Genomic DNA, 15,889 nt, shown 5'->3' on the forward strand with positions numbered 1-15,889 from the left:
AAAAAATTTGTTCAAGTGAAGACCTGAAGGAACTAAGAGGAGTTAGCCAAGAAGATACCTGCAGGAACATGCCATACAAAGGAAATCACCCATGGTCCCACAGGCAGTAGTGCCAAGGATGTTCAAGAAATTGAGTATAAGGAAATGTCCTCAGTAAATATGGCTAGGAAGGAGAGAACATGAGAGGGAAAGTGGGCAGAGATATAGCCTGAGAAGCACATCTAAAAGAAGCCTGGGTGAAAGCCTTGACAGCTACAGCTGTTTTAATTCAACTAAGATAAGTCAAGAGATGATCTGGAAGATCTGGTCAGAGAAGCCCATTATCTGATCGAAGTTTTCCAAGGATCACACTGGCTGTTGTGTAAAGCCTGAGTGTAGGGTGCCAAGGCTGTACAGAGAGACAGGCAGCTGTGATTATCACAGCAAGAGATTCTGGTGGTTGACTCCAGAATCATAAGTTTTTAGTATTCTGAAATTAAGAGCATTGGGATTTCCTAATAGACTGATGGAATGAGAGAGGAAATTAAAGATGACTCTAACAAGTCTAATTGAAAAGCTGTGCATAACCAAATTTTAAAGCCCATCATATCTTAGGTTTACTTAAAGATAACCATGTCTCAAGGGATCACTTAAGAAATTGGGAAAATGTTCATCATTGCTTTTAATAAGGGAGGTGCAAGTCAAAGTAAGATAGCATCTCACCTCACTGAGAATGGTACATATTAAAATGACCCTCAGCAATAAGTGTTGGAGAGGATGCAAGGGAAAGAAACCCTATCACACTGATGGGGGGGCCAGAGGGGTGAGGGGGACTGAAATGATGCGGCCATTTTGGAAAGCAATCTGGATTTACCTTAAAAAACTAAATTTGGAAATACCACATGACTCAGCAATCCCACTCTTCGACACCTATCTAATCATGAAGCCATTAACTCAAAAAAGTTTACGTGCCAGAATGTTTTTGTTTTTCTTTAAATTTATTTCTTTATGCATACAAGAACTAGAGTACAAGCTAGAGGTACAGGGGATGAAAGGATTCACCAGAGACAGAGTGGGGAGAACAGGAAGATTGACTGAAATACACTGCTGAGGGGAAGCAGCAGGCGAGACAGGAAAGGCCAGCTGTGCCATGTGGGACACCTCCCTAGCCAGGGATTGAACTCATGCTATAGTGGCTGTGGACAGTTCCACAGCACTGTGCTTTAACTTCTTGTGCCATCAGGGAGGGCCCTGCTTCAGAATGTTTACAACAGCATTGTTGCAATAGAAAAGACATGGAATCAACACAAGTGCTCAACTACAGAGAACTTGTTCAAGATGTGGTATACTCACATAATAGAATACCAGCCAGCCAGATGGAAGAGAGACTATTTCTAATTACAATAAAATGTTGCCAATTACATAAAATAATAGGATGTCCAGGGAACTGATGTTGAGTAAAGCAAGTCACAATGACAAAGGCAAATATGTGACATTTATATAGCCGATGATTTGACAAGCAAAATATTTGTAAAAAAAAAAAATTTTTTTTAAAGATTTATTTATGTGTGCATACAGAACTGGGGTACAGGCCAGAGGCTCAGGGGCGGCAAGAGGCTCCACCAGAGACAGAGTGGGGAGCAACAGGCAGCCTGACGAAGTACACTGCTGAGGGGAGCAGCGGGCGGATCAGGAGAGGTCTGCCACACCATGTGGTCACCTCCCGGGCAGGCGGGAATCGAACTCATGCAGAAGTGGCCCTAGCCTCTCAGTGCTGTGCTTTAACCTGCTGCGCCACCAGGGAGGGCCCTAAAAATATTTTAATGGAAGGGGATTCTAAAGTTGGGGGAGGGTCAAAGGGCTATAAGGGATTATGGGAGGCAGGAATAAAGTATGGAAAGTAAAACAGAAAATACAAAAATGAATTTCTGCAGTATTACTAATCACTTCTTAACGGATTTGTTCATAATTTCAGATTTTCAACAGTGTAGATGTGTTTGGGTGAACTACACTATTTTCAGTTTCAACAATCTCATTTCATCAAGAATAATTCATCCAATTAAAAGATGTTCGTAAATATGTTATTTGGTATCCACAAAAACAAACAAAGAACTACACTAGAAACTCATTACATTTCATCTCATTGCCCCAAGCATCCTGAGAAGTAGTTCTCCATTTAAAAGGAAGGTATGCTAGTGACCTTTGTTCAAGGTCAAACAGTTTAGCAAGTCCAGAGTTGACCCTCACTGAAATCAAGCTCTCTGTATGCAGCACTGACCCACAATTTAACACAGGGAGAGGCAGTCACTGTTCAAAGCCTTCAGCTTTCTAGCCTTTTGTCACTTGCCCCAATAATTAGATCTTTTCAAATCAGTTCACTTAATAGTGGTAAAGATAACTTCAGAAACTAGATAGTCTCCCTGGAGCTGCCAGTTAGATTGGGCAAATGCAATGTTTTCAGAGACAAAACAAATAAGTGAAATAAAGCCTTCCCTCTGACAAGCGTTTGTGACAGGCTTCTTAACTATCAATATAGTTTTATTGTGACCTCACTAAGCAATACCCAGTTTGAGGGTTCATTCAACAGCCCTATCACCCCATCTCTGAGAAGAGTAGAACTTCCCATGCCATAGTTTTCCCGCACAAAGAGTCAATGAAAGATGAGAACCAGAACACTCTCAAAAGTTGCCTCTCTTACTATAAAGTATGAATTGACATTTTTTAAGGCAAGTTTAACAGAGATTAACTGATTAGCTTGCGCTGTGGCAATCCAACAACTTCAGGAAGACTGTGAGAACAAGGAATTCTATTTCAAGTTACAACTCACCATATCCCTTCAGCTTAAAATCCTGTCAAGTATGTTCTCAATAAACAGGTAAGCCCTGGTTACCGCCCTCCCCCTCTCCAGGACCATCTTCCATATATCCAGGCTCTCAGCTTCTTCATTCATGTCTTGTTTGCTGATGGTTCTGTGCTTTTGGCCTCAGGGAACTAGCACCTGCTGCTCTCTCCTTCTCTTCATCTCCCTTTGTATCTCAGGCCTGCCACCGCTCCCTCGGGACAGCCCTCTCTGACCCTCACTCTCAAGTTCTCATAGAACACAGTGTGTCTTCTTTCCACCACTAACCATGGTACAATTTGTTCATTTGCTTCTGTTCACTGTGCCTCTAGTCTAACCTATAGTCCACAATCAGTGCTCACCAGTACTTTTGGCGGTGAACGGACAAATGAATAGAGTTAACCATACACTCTGCTACGCACAGTGAAGGATTTGCTTACTCTGCCTCCCCAGTCTTCATTTCAAACTATTCCAGAAGATATGGACACAAATAGCTAACAGTATCTTACTTGCACTAATGATGAGAACAGAACTGGAGTACTGGATCCACCGTGTGAAGACACTGAATTCACATGTGGTGGGCAAAATTAATATGTTGAAGTTGTAACCCTAAGGTGATGGTATCAGGAGGCAGTGTCTGGGAGGTGACTAGGTCATGAGGGCAGAGTGCTCACGAGGGAGACGAGGGAGACTAGTGAACGCATGAGACCCTGAAGGCCCTCCCTGGCCCCTACATGAAGACTCAGAGATGGCTATCTGTGAACCAGGAAGCAGGTCCTCACCAGACCCCAAATCTGCCCACATCTTGACTTTGAACTTCCTAGCCTCCAGAAATGTGAAAAATAAATGATTATTGTTTAAGTCACTTAGCCTCCACTACTTCTGTTATAGGACCCCAAGTACACTACGATGTACTTTTTAAAATTTAATCCTTAATTATAAAATGGCATTGAAATTGATCTATTCAAACACACCTAGCCATGTGTTCTGACCTTATTAATCCTATTATCTAAATATTTCAAGATTTTTTTTTCCTGCAACTAAAGAAAACAGATTATACTTAATTCAGTCAACCCAAACAAAAATAACAGTTTGGAAGCTCAAAACTCAGTTGCAGCAGCAATAGTAAGCTCAAATTTCTGAAGTTAGTCACCCAGATTATTGACTTTTCTTACTAAGAATTATTCTGTTCAATTAGTTCAAGAGATTTGTGCATAATGCTCCTAGGCTAATAATATTACTAATAATAAAGTTATTAAGCATTGATATGCCAGACACTGTACTATGTCGCGTAAAATTAGTAGGTTCATTTCCTCTTTACAACAATCCTGTAAAAAAAAGCACCACCCTCTGGCCCTCCCTGGTGGCGCAGCGGGTTAAAGCACAGCACTAAGAAGCTTAAGCCACTTCCACATGAGTTCGATCCCCGCCTGCCCCGGAGGCGATCCACATGGCATGGCAGACCTCTCCTGCTCAGCAGTGTACTTCGTAGATCTGCCTGTTCTGCACCCCACTCTGTCTCTGGTGAATCCTCTCACCCTTGACATCTCTGGCCTGTACCCCAGTTCTGTATGAATAAATAAATAAAATCTTTAAAAAAAAAAAAAAAAAGCACCACTCTCACCCCCATTTTGTAGACGAGGCTCATGGGCTCAAAGAGGCTAATACCTCACGCAGGGCGACTCTGTGAGGACAGGCGCTAGAACCAAGTCCAGACTGGACTCCAAGGCCTCGGGCTCCTCAAATAGGAACAGGTATCTCCTACTTTTCAAAAAAAGTTCACAGGATGCCACTTCACATGTTAGACCTACACTAGCACCTATTTACACTAATGAAAACAGAAGAGGATTTGCATTTTTACAAAAGGCAAAAAGCAAAAATAGCAGCTCATTGTTTGTACTGCAGGAGATGTTCAAGAGGCAGCAGACACCCAGAGCTCCCACTCCTTCCCTAGGAACTTTCTAGAAGCTGTGTATTTATCACATCACATTGGCTTTTACTACATGTGCTATTTGGGGTCTTGTGTTATTGGGTATGATGGGACTGGTTATTGTTTTTATCTAGGAACACTCAAGAATATTCCTATATAAATTAATGGTAACTGCTGCTTTGTTTTATGCCATTGCAACTTACAAAAGGTTTCACAGGAATGTTCTATTGCCGATACTGGAAGGGAACCTGTATTGCATAAGGGGAAGGAAAAAAAGAGGGGAGTGGAAGACATTAGGGATGGTAGGAGAGTGGGGAGAAAAAGATACTTTTGCTCACAGTACAGAGGATAAATTTCTAATTTCAGGAAACCTTCCTCTCTGGTTTTCCTCCCATTGAGATCAAGGCAAGTTTTTAGGCACAATTCTCTAGCTGCTTTCTGCTTCCTCTTATAGAGTTCCAGCACAAGTACTTTAAAGTGGGCCTGCTAACTTTAATCTGGAGAGCTTGTTCTATTTAGGCACACACACTATCTTTCTCCATTTTCAGAGCAGAACTGTAGAAAGAATAAATATCTTCAAGGACTTATGACAAAATTAATTTTTTCTCTGTCCTCCTCCACCTGCCCTGCTTTTTGTGTACGTAAAGGCAGTTTTTAGCAACAAAAATCCACAGCATTAACTGTGATTACCATCAGCTCACCAGCAAGAACAGCATCTGTTACCCTAGTACAGGAGTTTACTGAATGTCAACAATGAGCATATCACAATTGCCCAGTTAAGCCCCCAACCAGTCCATTTGAGAACATCAGCGTGGTAAACAGAAAACAGCATCTGAGGTCAGTCAGTGCCTCTGCTTTGTTGAGCACCTCAAGGACTCACCCATGTTTTCTCATGCAGCAATGAATTGATGCATGATTGCAAATCTGAAGAAAACTTGATCCTAAAATGTACTAACTACTCTGCCATGTTTTCAGAAGTACCAAGCATGTGCAAATTTGAATGTGTGCCTTCAATCAAAAAGCAATAAAGTATAAAGGAATCACCCCCAAGTACCCATGCAATCTACAAGCCACTGTGCACACAATCAGCATGTTCCAGAATGGGCCCCTTGATCTCAAATCTTACCTCTGTGCCTTACTAGCTAAGAACCCAGAGACAAAAGTGGCTCCAACCTCTCCTCTGTACACTGGAGGGAGAGGAGCACAGTTCAGAATTAAAGATAATCTATGCCAAGTGCCCAGAACACTTCAAATATTCATAAATGGTTATTAAAAGTTCTTCTGAGTTTGCCAATTTATATCACTAACATTCCACACAAGAATTTCCAAATAATGTTAATATTTCAAAGTCTAGTTTAAAAAGGCAACTACCGTCAATGCCCTGGATACTCCAGTAGTCCTTAGCCATATAAGGTAACTAGACCAATCCAATGCAGTTATCTGGTGTAAAAACAGAAGTTATTCACCAAGACTGATTTAAAAATCTCCAGTCCTTGGAGTAGGCTAAGCTAAGCCAGGTTTTTTTGTTTTTGTTCTTGTTTTTAAGACCAGAGGTGTAGAGGCGGTGAGAAGAGTCACCAGAGACAGAGTGGGGAGCAGAGAAGGCTGACTGAGAAGTACACTGCTGAGGGGAGCAGCAGGTGGGTCAGGAGAGGTCTGTCACGCCATGTGGGTCACCTCCAGGGCGGGGGATCGAATTCTTGGCTTTAACTTCTTAGTGCTGTGCTTTAGCCTGCTGCGCCACCAGGGAGGGCCAGCTAAGCCAGTTTTAATGAGTGGCTTGTTTACAAGAGAATCACACCATCTCGTGTCCTGTTCAAGTGCTCACTATTCACTGAGTTAGGGAAACTATAAAATACTACAGGGTCAGCATCATCTAAAGCTGACATTTTAGAGAACTGCCAATGTACATATGCAAGGGCAGAACGCAGAGGTGAAACCCCTTTGCAAAATCTAAACTCATTCCAGAGAACTGAGTATTAATCAGTAGCAAAAAACAAACAAAAGCACTGAAACATACCACAACATGGAAAGGCCCTGAAACCATTGTGGTAAACAAAAGAAGCCAGTCACAAAAACTTCACTGTCCAGTCTCATTTATATGAGATATCCAACAGGCAAATTTAGACAGCTGGAGTATAGATTAGTGCTCAAGGGAGTAGAGCGTAGGAATTGGAGAGGGAGAGTGCTGAATACTTTGAATGGGTAAGTAAACTGTACAGTGTATGAATTCTATCTCCATAAAGCTATTTTAAAAATCTAGCTCATTAGCAGATTGGTGAATCCTTTATTCGTTGCAGCCTGAAACAATATCCTCTCCCTGAATGCTCTCGAGTTGAATGTTACAAAATATCTTGACTTTGGAAGTAAACGGACCTTGCCTCTGTAACTATTATCTCCACTTTATGTCAACCATTCTAAATTAACTCCCAAGGTGGAAACTGCAAAATAAATCTACACCCAAATCAAATTCTACAGATTACATTCTTTATGGCTACAGGGCAATGACTGTTGTTTTTGTTATTTAGTAATAGCTGACTACCTTTGTTAGCAATCTCCTACTGAATACCAGCTACAGTGTGACCCTCAAACAACTGAAGCTCCATTTTCACAGGCTCTCTTTGTTCTCCTCAGACATTGGGAAAGTATCCTGTAACAATGACATATAAGAGTCTGACCTACTCAACTGGACCCATCTGCTGGGGACCTAGTGAAGTGAGTGGAATTCACTTGAGTGGAAATGTTACTGCAGAGAACTAGGGAAAAGAGATAACTAGCTCTTGATCAGGAAATGAAAGACAAGTTAGAGTATGGGTCAAGAAATGCACAGTCTGAAAAACCTAACTAGACTAAGGACTCTGTGATCTAGAATATCTTTCGTGATTGCAATGCATACCTGAATTTTTTATTTTTTTAAAGGTTCTAAGGTTAGAAGAGCTTATATCTGATCAGTGTGCCAGTTACTTTGAAAAGGACAAAAATGTCAGGATCTTCTATCTCTGCCTCTCAGATCCTAAAATTTGAAGAGAAAGTAAACATACATGAAGAGATTTCAGAATAACAAGAATAAAATATGCTTTAGGACTACCATAGAACACCTACAATCTCTAATTAGTTATGAAAAGGAAGATGTTTAACAGTAACTGGAAAATAGGCAATGACTACAAGCCACCAGCATTTATTCAAGGGCTGCACAGGAGTAAACAGAAACTTTTAATATTTAATATGAAGATAGCAATTTCATAAGGGAGAAAATATTTATACTACTTCTATAGAGATGTTTATTCTAAACTCATAACTTTGGTTAAACTAATTAGCTGCCTATTTTTTTTTTAAAGATTTATTTATTTGTACATACAGAACTGGGGTACAGGCCAGAAGCTCAGGGGCGGCGAGAGGCTTCACCAGAGACAGAGTGGGGAACAGAACAGGCAGATCGACGAAGTACACTGCTGAGGGGAGCACCGGGCGGGTGAGGAGAGGTCTGCCACGCCATGTGGTCACCTCCAGGGCAGGCAGGAATCGAACTTTAGATTCTCAGTGCTGTGCTTTAACCCCCTGCGCCACCAGGGAGGGCCCTAGCTGACTATTTTTAATCACAATTTAACCCTAGTTATTCAAGTGTCATCTCTGCTGGTTTGTTTTTCAAGTTATTTCAGCTCACTCTTCCAACGGTTACCAAGAACCTGTTTAAAATGAGCCACTCGTACTTTTCTTTGCATCAAGGATTCTATGAATTCAGAGAAATAGGAAGTTTTGTTCTTTGAAGACCTAGGTGACCACATAGAAGTAAAAACAACTTTTGCTTAAGTAGTTAGCAAAGATTTTCCAACAATCCAGGGTAGACTGAACTCAACAATATTTCCACTTTATGACATTAGGCCCCTCTCTTGCTAGCCCATTGTTCTAGTTCAAATTTCATTTCTAACTCTTTTATACAATTCCCTTAATTGATCAAACATTCTTCCCCTGGGGCTAAATTCTTTCAATACAAATATTACTTACGAAATGAAACAACACTAGATTTTTACTATTGACTCACAGAGGATTTGGACCCCGAGTTATTAACCATTATGGTCAATTTTAGAAAGTGGGAAAAAAAAGCGGTCACTAACATCAGTTTTTGCTTACAAATTACAAAACTTCATCTTGATTATGATTTCCTAAGACCTTGGATCTTGTGTAACTATTTCAAAATTCCACAAGTGAGTTTTCCAAACTTGACAATCAAGAACTTGGGCAAGTCAACTGCGAAGTTACACGTGATTATAAACGAGTTGCATTTTCAAAAAATGTTTTAAAAAATAAGTATCATGGTGCTAACAGTTGCTTCATAGCATTGCCAGAGAGCTCATCTACCCCTTCTGATTTAAGCCGTTTTCTTTTAATGTTTGTGTTGCTGTCCAAAAGACTAATTTTGGCTTTTCCTACTAAGTTATTCAGATTATTTTAAAAGAACAAAGTAAAGACTATAAAGTAACATTATTTGTGTACTTTACTTGAACCTACTCATTTAAAAGCAAACCCTAACCACATCAGTTTCAATTAAGTGTTTGGGGAATGGAACATTCAAATAAATATAAAACATCGGACTGAATAATCACATCAAAGAATCACTGCTTATTACTTGTTTACAAGTAAAGTTAAAAGAAAAGCAACTGACAAAAAGAAAAAAAAAAAAAAAAAGCAAGCCCAAAACCTTCCTGCAGGTAATTTTCCCAGCCTCTCCAACCTGACCTTTGTCCTCCATTTTCAAATCCTCGACAGAGAAGCATTTACCCAGCTTACTCTTAGTGGGAATACTTTTTCCTACAAATGTCCTTCTGCAAAAAGCATTTCTGACTTCTACCCTAAGAGTTGCCGTTCTTGCAAAAGCGGTAGTTCTTACTGCTCACTAGGATTCCAGAATAAGATTTTTCTTAAGATGTGTAAGATGTAAAATCGTATGAAATAAGCCGAATCTAAGTAACTAACGATTCGAAAGAGCACAGACTTGTGAAATTCCATATCCTTTCCCTCCATCCTCACTCCAAAAAATAACAGAAAGCTCTGCACTCATAACACAAAATCAATATTAAAACCCAGCGGAAAACTTTAGCAACACTCACGCGGGCGGATCGAGGTGGGTAGAGTGTGACTGGTAAAGCTGGAAGGCGACAGATCTACCTCCAGGCCAGAAACAGCTTGCAGGACACAAGCTTCAGGGAATTCTGGCCAAATTTCTCCCGCGCCCGCCAACGTACTAAAAGACTGCCAGCAGCGTATTCATTATTTTAAAACTCCACAAGCCTGCAAGCCAGAGCTGGCTAACAAGGTCAGGCCGGCTCGAGTGGTGCAGGGGCCTCGAGGAGGAGGAGAAGGAAAGCTGGGGAATGGAAGGCCGGGCGCTGGGCCCCGACCCGGTCAGCGCTGGCCAGGCCCGACATCGGGCCGCAAGAGCCGCCGCCGGAGCCAGGGCGCCAGCAGCGCGGGGTCCGACTCACCTGCCCATTCTCCCAGCTTGGGTCCGACCCCCACCTCGTGATCCAAAACCCAGACCCGAAGGGCCGAGAAGAGCGAGCACGACACGCGCAAGGCCAGGTAGGCCACGGTGCCTGCTCCTACCCAGTAGAGAAAGCCGGCAGCAGGAAGAACGCTCTCCATGGCTTTCAACCCGGCCTCACTACCTCCGTGAATTGGAAAAAAAAAATGAATGAATCCAGGAAGAGGCGCTGGCCGTGACGGTGAGGACGACACTAATATGCGCTGCTCCTACACCGCTTTCTGCTTAAACCCCGCCCACGGCGCCATATCCATGCCACCATTGGTGATCTAACGTTCTCGCTAGCCGTAGTGTCTCAGCCATTGGTTGATTCCAGTTCGACTACCCCACCCACTTACCCCGCCCACTTGCGTACGGCGCGGCGTTTCCGCTCTAAGGCCGCCGAGGCTTACCTGCCAATCAAGATTAAGCCCCACCCAAGACAACTGCCACGCCCCCAAGATTCCGGGTGAAGTAGACACATCTCACCCCACCACACCGCCCAGTCCTCTCATTGGCTGCAGGGATGCTCTCGACTGAGGAAGACGGGGCTCGGATTGGGCAATAGGATCAGTCTTGTTTGAGCTCTGGGTTGAAGCGTAGATGGGGTCTGAGAAGCCAATGGTGAATGGGAAGCCGTGTAGTAGTAAGAAGTGGGCGTGTAGCCATGGCTTTATTTTCCCCTCAATTAAACACATTTGTATCTTTGTTAAATGTGTTGTCTTTGCTCCCATAAGCTTTTCCGGATAAAGACTTGCACTCTTGTTTCTTCCTGCAGGCTCCTGTTTCTGTGTTTCCCCCAACGCGCATCTTAGCCCTGATTACCCATTAGTACAGCATCTTGGATTGAAGGCGAGTGACTTCGCAGAGTCAAATCAGTGGCAAGATGTAGAGACAGAGCTTGGTTGTTGGGGATGCCCCGATCACGGGCTGTTGGGGGGCAGAACAGGCAGGGTCTTATGGTGAGAGTGGTGTCGGAGATTGGAGATTCCTAAAAAGAGGGTGGGAGTGGAGAGGGAGCGGGTGCGAGGAAGAAACGGAATCGGAGTTGGGTGCAAGTCTTCCTGTTCTACTCTCAGCAGAAGTTTATTTTATACACTACCAGCAAGCAGTGGGATGACATCAGCACATTAACTGGGCTGAGAAATTATGATCATCTTTTTTTTTCCTAAGAACAGTTTGGGGTCGTATTGACCTTCAGCTGAGATTATAACATTTATTATTCTTAAAATTAATCTATCAAAGTTAAAATAGTACATAAATTCATAAAATTTAAGGCTAACATTGTTACATTTACCACTGTGATGATTGGCTAAAATAAAGTCCCTTTAAAACTTAGATGCTACTTAATGATCTTCATTCTCTTTGAAACATCTTAGAGGGTAAAGTAAATTTGGGGGCCAGGGTGGAGGCTGGGCTGGAGATGTGAAAGAGGATAAAGTGAGGTGGCGGGCCAAGGTGAAGTTGTGAAAGAGGGTAAAGTAAAGTAAAGAGGGCTAGGTTGGAGAAGTTTTCCTGCAGATAAATCTCTAAGGGAGATAGTAAGATTCCTTATTTAAAGACTAAGCAATAAAAAGCTTAAGTAAGAGTAGAGTAATAAGATTGGGTTCTCATCCGGGCAGTAAAAGAACTCTGATTATTTTTAAAAATGTTCTCGTGCTGCCTTGTCTTACAATATTGATTTTGTTATAATTGCTTTTATTAATCAGCCAGTGGTAATATTTTTTATTTCAAGAGGAATTTCCCGTCCTGGCTCGCTTAAGCCAGGCAGCACCTTACGTGGCTAAGGCAATCCAGTTGAAAACTGATGGCTGCTTAGAATATTTTAGATTATACAAAAAAGGGAGGTCACAACATAAGCCAGCATGGAAATGCTGATTTTTCAGAGCATTTCCCCTCCATCGGGATCGGATAGAAGTTGCATATAGCTTGTGTCACTTGGTAAACAGTGTGAGGGAGGGTCTCTTGTGTTTAGTCTTTAAAGGACTCCAGCGGATTTCCTTTGTTTTATCCCAAGGGGGTAAGAGGTGGTTAGGCACAGAGAAGGCAGTCGAATTGAGGGGGCACAAAAGTGTGCAGTCCAAGTAGAGTTATGGAAACTACAAGGGCAGTTTAAGAAATCGTGTGATGCAATAAAGTTCTTCACACTGAATTAGGTCAGACTAGTCACAACATGAGCTGCTAGTGGGCCCTGGGACACTAAAGACATGATCCCAAAGAGACTGTATTTCCCTACTTATGACCACTTTGTTCAAACTAATACATTGCTCCACTCATGTTTTCTTGTGCTTGAGCAACTATGGAGACATTCCATTGGTTTGTGAGTAGCCCAGATGCCAGGTAACTGCTGGAGAGTTGTGAAAGATCAAACATATGCTTTACTCTAGGGGATCCAAAGGACCTTGAAGAAAGATAAAGATTTTAGACAGCTTAAAAACTGGTCTTGGACTCCCCTCAATCAGCAACCCAGACCCCTGTCCGGTACAAGTTCTAATAAATCATGCCTGGTCCAATGAGCCTGCAGTGAATTTTTACTCTAGAGGGTGAAGGACCCACTGTAACAACACTCATTCTCTCCTCCTCCCTTCAAGTTTTTGTTTCTGTTTCTGCCATGGGTAGGCTCGTAGAAGAGAGGAGCTAAACTTAATCTTAGCCAGTAGGGACTGCTGATTTGAAGCTTGAGAGATTTTTGTAAGGCAGGAAACATACTACTAAGGGCCAAAAACTCAACATATCTTGAAGCTAAAGTCATCATTTTATCGTATTTTAGTCTTATCTCTTCCTGCCCAATCCCCATCTTTTCCCTATTAGATTAATTAGGTCTACCCCTGAGGCTGTTACTGTTCTTCATAAACTGTCAGTTGTCCAGCAAATTTAACCATGCAATTGAACAGGAACTATATTTTGTTTTAATTGAATTGGTGCTTTGGTTGGGGCTGCCTCTCCAGTTGAACTAAATTTAAATGCAATCCCACAACTCCCGCTCTCAGTTAAGTCAAAGAAATGCTTTGTTTTAAGTCACTTTGCACTCTGAAAGATTCCAGCCTTCCTAACGTCCTCAAAATCTTTCCTGGAATCATCATTTATGTAGAAACCTCCCAATGACTTCTTGTTGGTTCAGACACTGCAAACATGGTGTAGAAGCTTTAAGCCCTGAGAGGCAATGAATGAACCAACAATATGAAATTGCAGACACTTATCAGAAGGCCTCCCACCTGGGGTTCCCACAAAGCACTGGACCTCAAGGGAGTTTCCCTCAGTATGGGTGTCCTTACACACTGCAGGAGAAATGGCAAGAACTCCAACTTCACCTCTCCATTTCTTTACATGGTCTCCTTACAGGATTTTATCCAGTGCCTAAATTTGTATGTTAATGAGTTCCAAATCTCTCTGTCCAGAGGTTCAGATGCACACACTCATGGAATATATCCACTTGTATATAATCTTTTCAAACGTAGTATGTACAAAACAGAACTCTAATGCCAACATATGTACATGCACACACATACACAAACATACACCCTTCTCCTCTCCCCACCTCTACTAATGGCACAATATTTTTTTAAGATTTATTTATTTATGCATACAGAACTGGGGTACAGGCCAGAGGGGCGGAGAGAGGATTCACCAGAGACCGAACCGGAAGCAGAATAGGCAGACTCACGAAGTACACTGCTGAGGGGAGCAGCGGGCTGTTAGGTCTGCTGCGTCATGTGGATCACCTCAGGGCAGGGATCGAACTCATGCTGAAGTGGCTTTAGCTTCTTAGTGCTGTGCTTTAACCCGCTGGTGGCCCGGCACCACTACTCTTTAAATTTATTTATGCATACAAAAACTGGAGTGTAGGCCAGAGGTGTGGGGGCTGAGAGGATTCACCAGAGACAGAGTAGAGAGCAGAACAGGCAGACTGAATACCCCGCTGAGGGGAGTAGTGAGTGGGCAAGACAGGAGAGGTCTACTACACTAATAGCACCATGATTTACTTGCTTTCTAAAGCCCAAAACCTAGAGGTCAATCTTGATTCTTTCTTATTCCCAAATCTGATGCTTCAGTAAGTCCTGTCACTCCATTTCCAAAATATATTTTCACTACTTCTCCCCATTTTTGTTTAAGAACCTCATACCCAAATCACAAGTATTTGGTGCCTGGAATATGGCCAGAGCATCCTAATTAGTCTTCCTGAAACCTGTCCTGGCATTTATGCTCACACAAGGCTTTATTTATTTATTTATTTATTTATTTTAAGTAAATTAGATATCATGACTTTCCCTCAAATCCTTTTAAGGCCAGTGTATCACATTAAGAGCAAAACCCCCAGTGACTCGCTGGTATGTTCTGACCTCTCCAGCCCCAGGGAAACCTTCCCCAGGGCTCATTTGATTTCACCCACACTTCTTGCCGTCCTCAAATAAGCTCATTCCAGCCTCACAGCAAGTCTACTTTTTGTTTCTGCTCCCAGAACCTCCAATCCTCTATTTCCCAAGGCTTGCTCCTTTATATTACTTAGGCTTTTTGTTTAGAGTGGTTTTGTCTGCCTCCCCTACCTGACTTCAAACAGCCCCTCCTTTTCCCTGTCACTAAACTTTTGCCCTAATTTGTTTTCCTTATCATACTTACTGCTTCCTAATTGTTTAGGTGGTTTTTGTCCATCTTCCCAACAGAAAGGAAGTTCATGAAAACATTGACCTTGCCTTATTCACAATTTCTTCACCTAAGATATACACCTAACAGTACCTGAAATTTGGGTAAACAATAAGTATCACTGAATGATAGTCTAGGAAAAGTCGAGTAAGAAAGACAGACATTGAGCAAACATTTAACAAAATATATTAAAAATTGTAGTAAATACAACAAAGAAAAGAGCTTAAGGAAAGAGGACCTAATTTTTAGAAAAGATTTACTTTAATTAATGTGTGCATACAAGAACTGAGCTGTAGGCCAGAGGGGCTGGCAATGAGAGAAATCACCGGAGACAGAGTGGGGAGCAGAACAGGCGGATCCACCAAAATAAACTTCTGAGGGGAGCAGTGGGGGAGGACACTGGACAGGAGAGGTCTATGGTGCCATGTAGACCAGTGGGATCCAACTGGACAACCCGGCTGCAGTGGCTGGTGATAGCTTGAGAGTGCTGAGACTTAACTTCTACGCCACCACGGAGGCCTAAGAAGACCTAATTGAGATGAGGAGACTAAAAGACATCTTTAAGGAAGTTTTCCTTTGTTTTAGATCTACATATTAGTTTTTCTAATGAAATGTAGGGAGAGCAACAAATACCCAGTAATAGGTTTATTATCATTTTGAAGAATAAATACATCTGCCTCTAGTACTTACCACAATAGCTGACATAAAATTAAATGGGCAATAAAAATTAAATATTGGTTTTAGAATTTTTTTATGACTAACTACAGGTAGCATGGAACTAGACTTTCTATGTGTTAGAGTTCATATTGAATGTTTTATTAACCAACATTGAAGATTGAAACATCTCATTTTGGCAAGCTTTTTTTTTTTTTCTATAAAGTCTGGATACTCCCTATATGGTTAGTAGGACAAACTTCTATTTACATTTATTCTGATTACCTCAACCTCCTTTTAGGGATAGAAATGGTTTCATCGGCTA

General features: G+C 41.9%; 1 protein-coding gene across 1 annotated transcript in view; it reads right to left on the minus strand.

Moving 5' to 3' along the window:
- HSD17B12 (hydroxysteroid (17-beta) dehydrogenase 12) overlaps window positions 1–10,489 on the minus strand; it is a 130,157-nt gene extending 119,668 nt beyond the window's left edge. Inside the window, exon 1 of the mRNA XM_004682891.2 lies at window positions 10,232–10,489. Coding sequence (XP_004682948.1) covers window positions 10,232–10,391 — 160 coding nt within the window. The 5' untranslated portion in view covers window positions 10,392–10,489. The remainder of the gene's footprint in view (window positions 1–10,231) is intronic.
- Between the last annotated feature and the right edge of the window lie 5,400 nt (window positions 10,490–15,889).

This window comes from Condylura cristata, unplaced genomic scaffold (genome assembly GCF_000260355.1).
Source record: "Condylura cristata isolate star-nosed mole 26May11 unplaced genomic scaffold, ConCri1.0 scaffold00015, whole genome shotgun sequence".
In the NCBI taxonomy this organism is placed as follows: domain Eukaryota; kingdom Metazoa; phylum Chordata; class Mammalia; order Eulipotyphla; family Talpidae; genus Condylura; species Condylura cristata.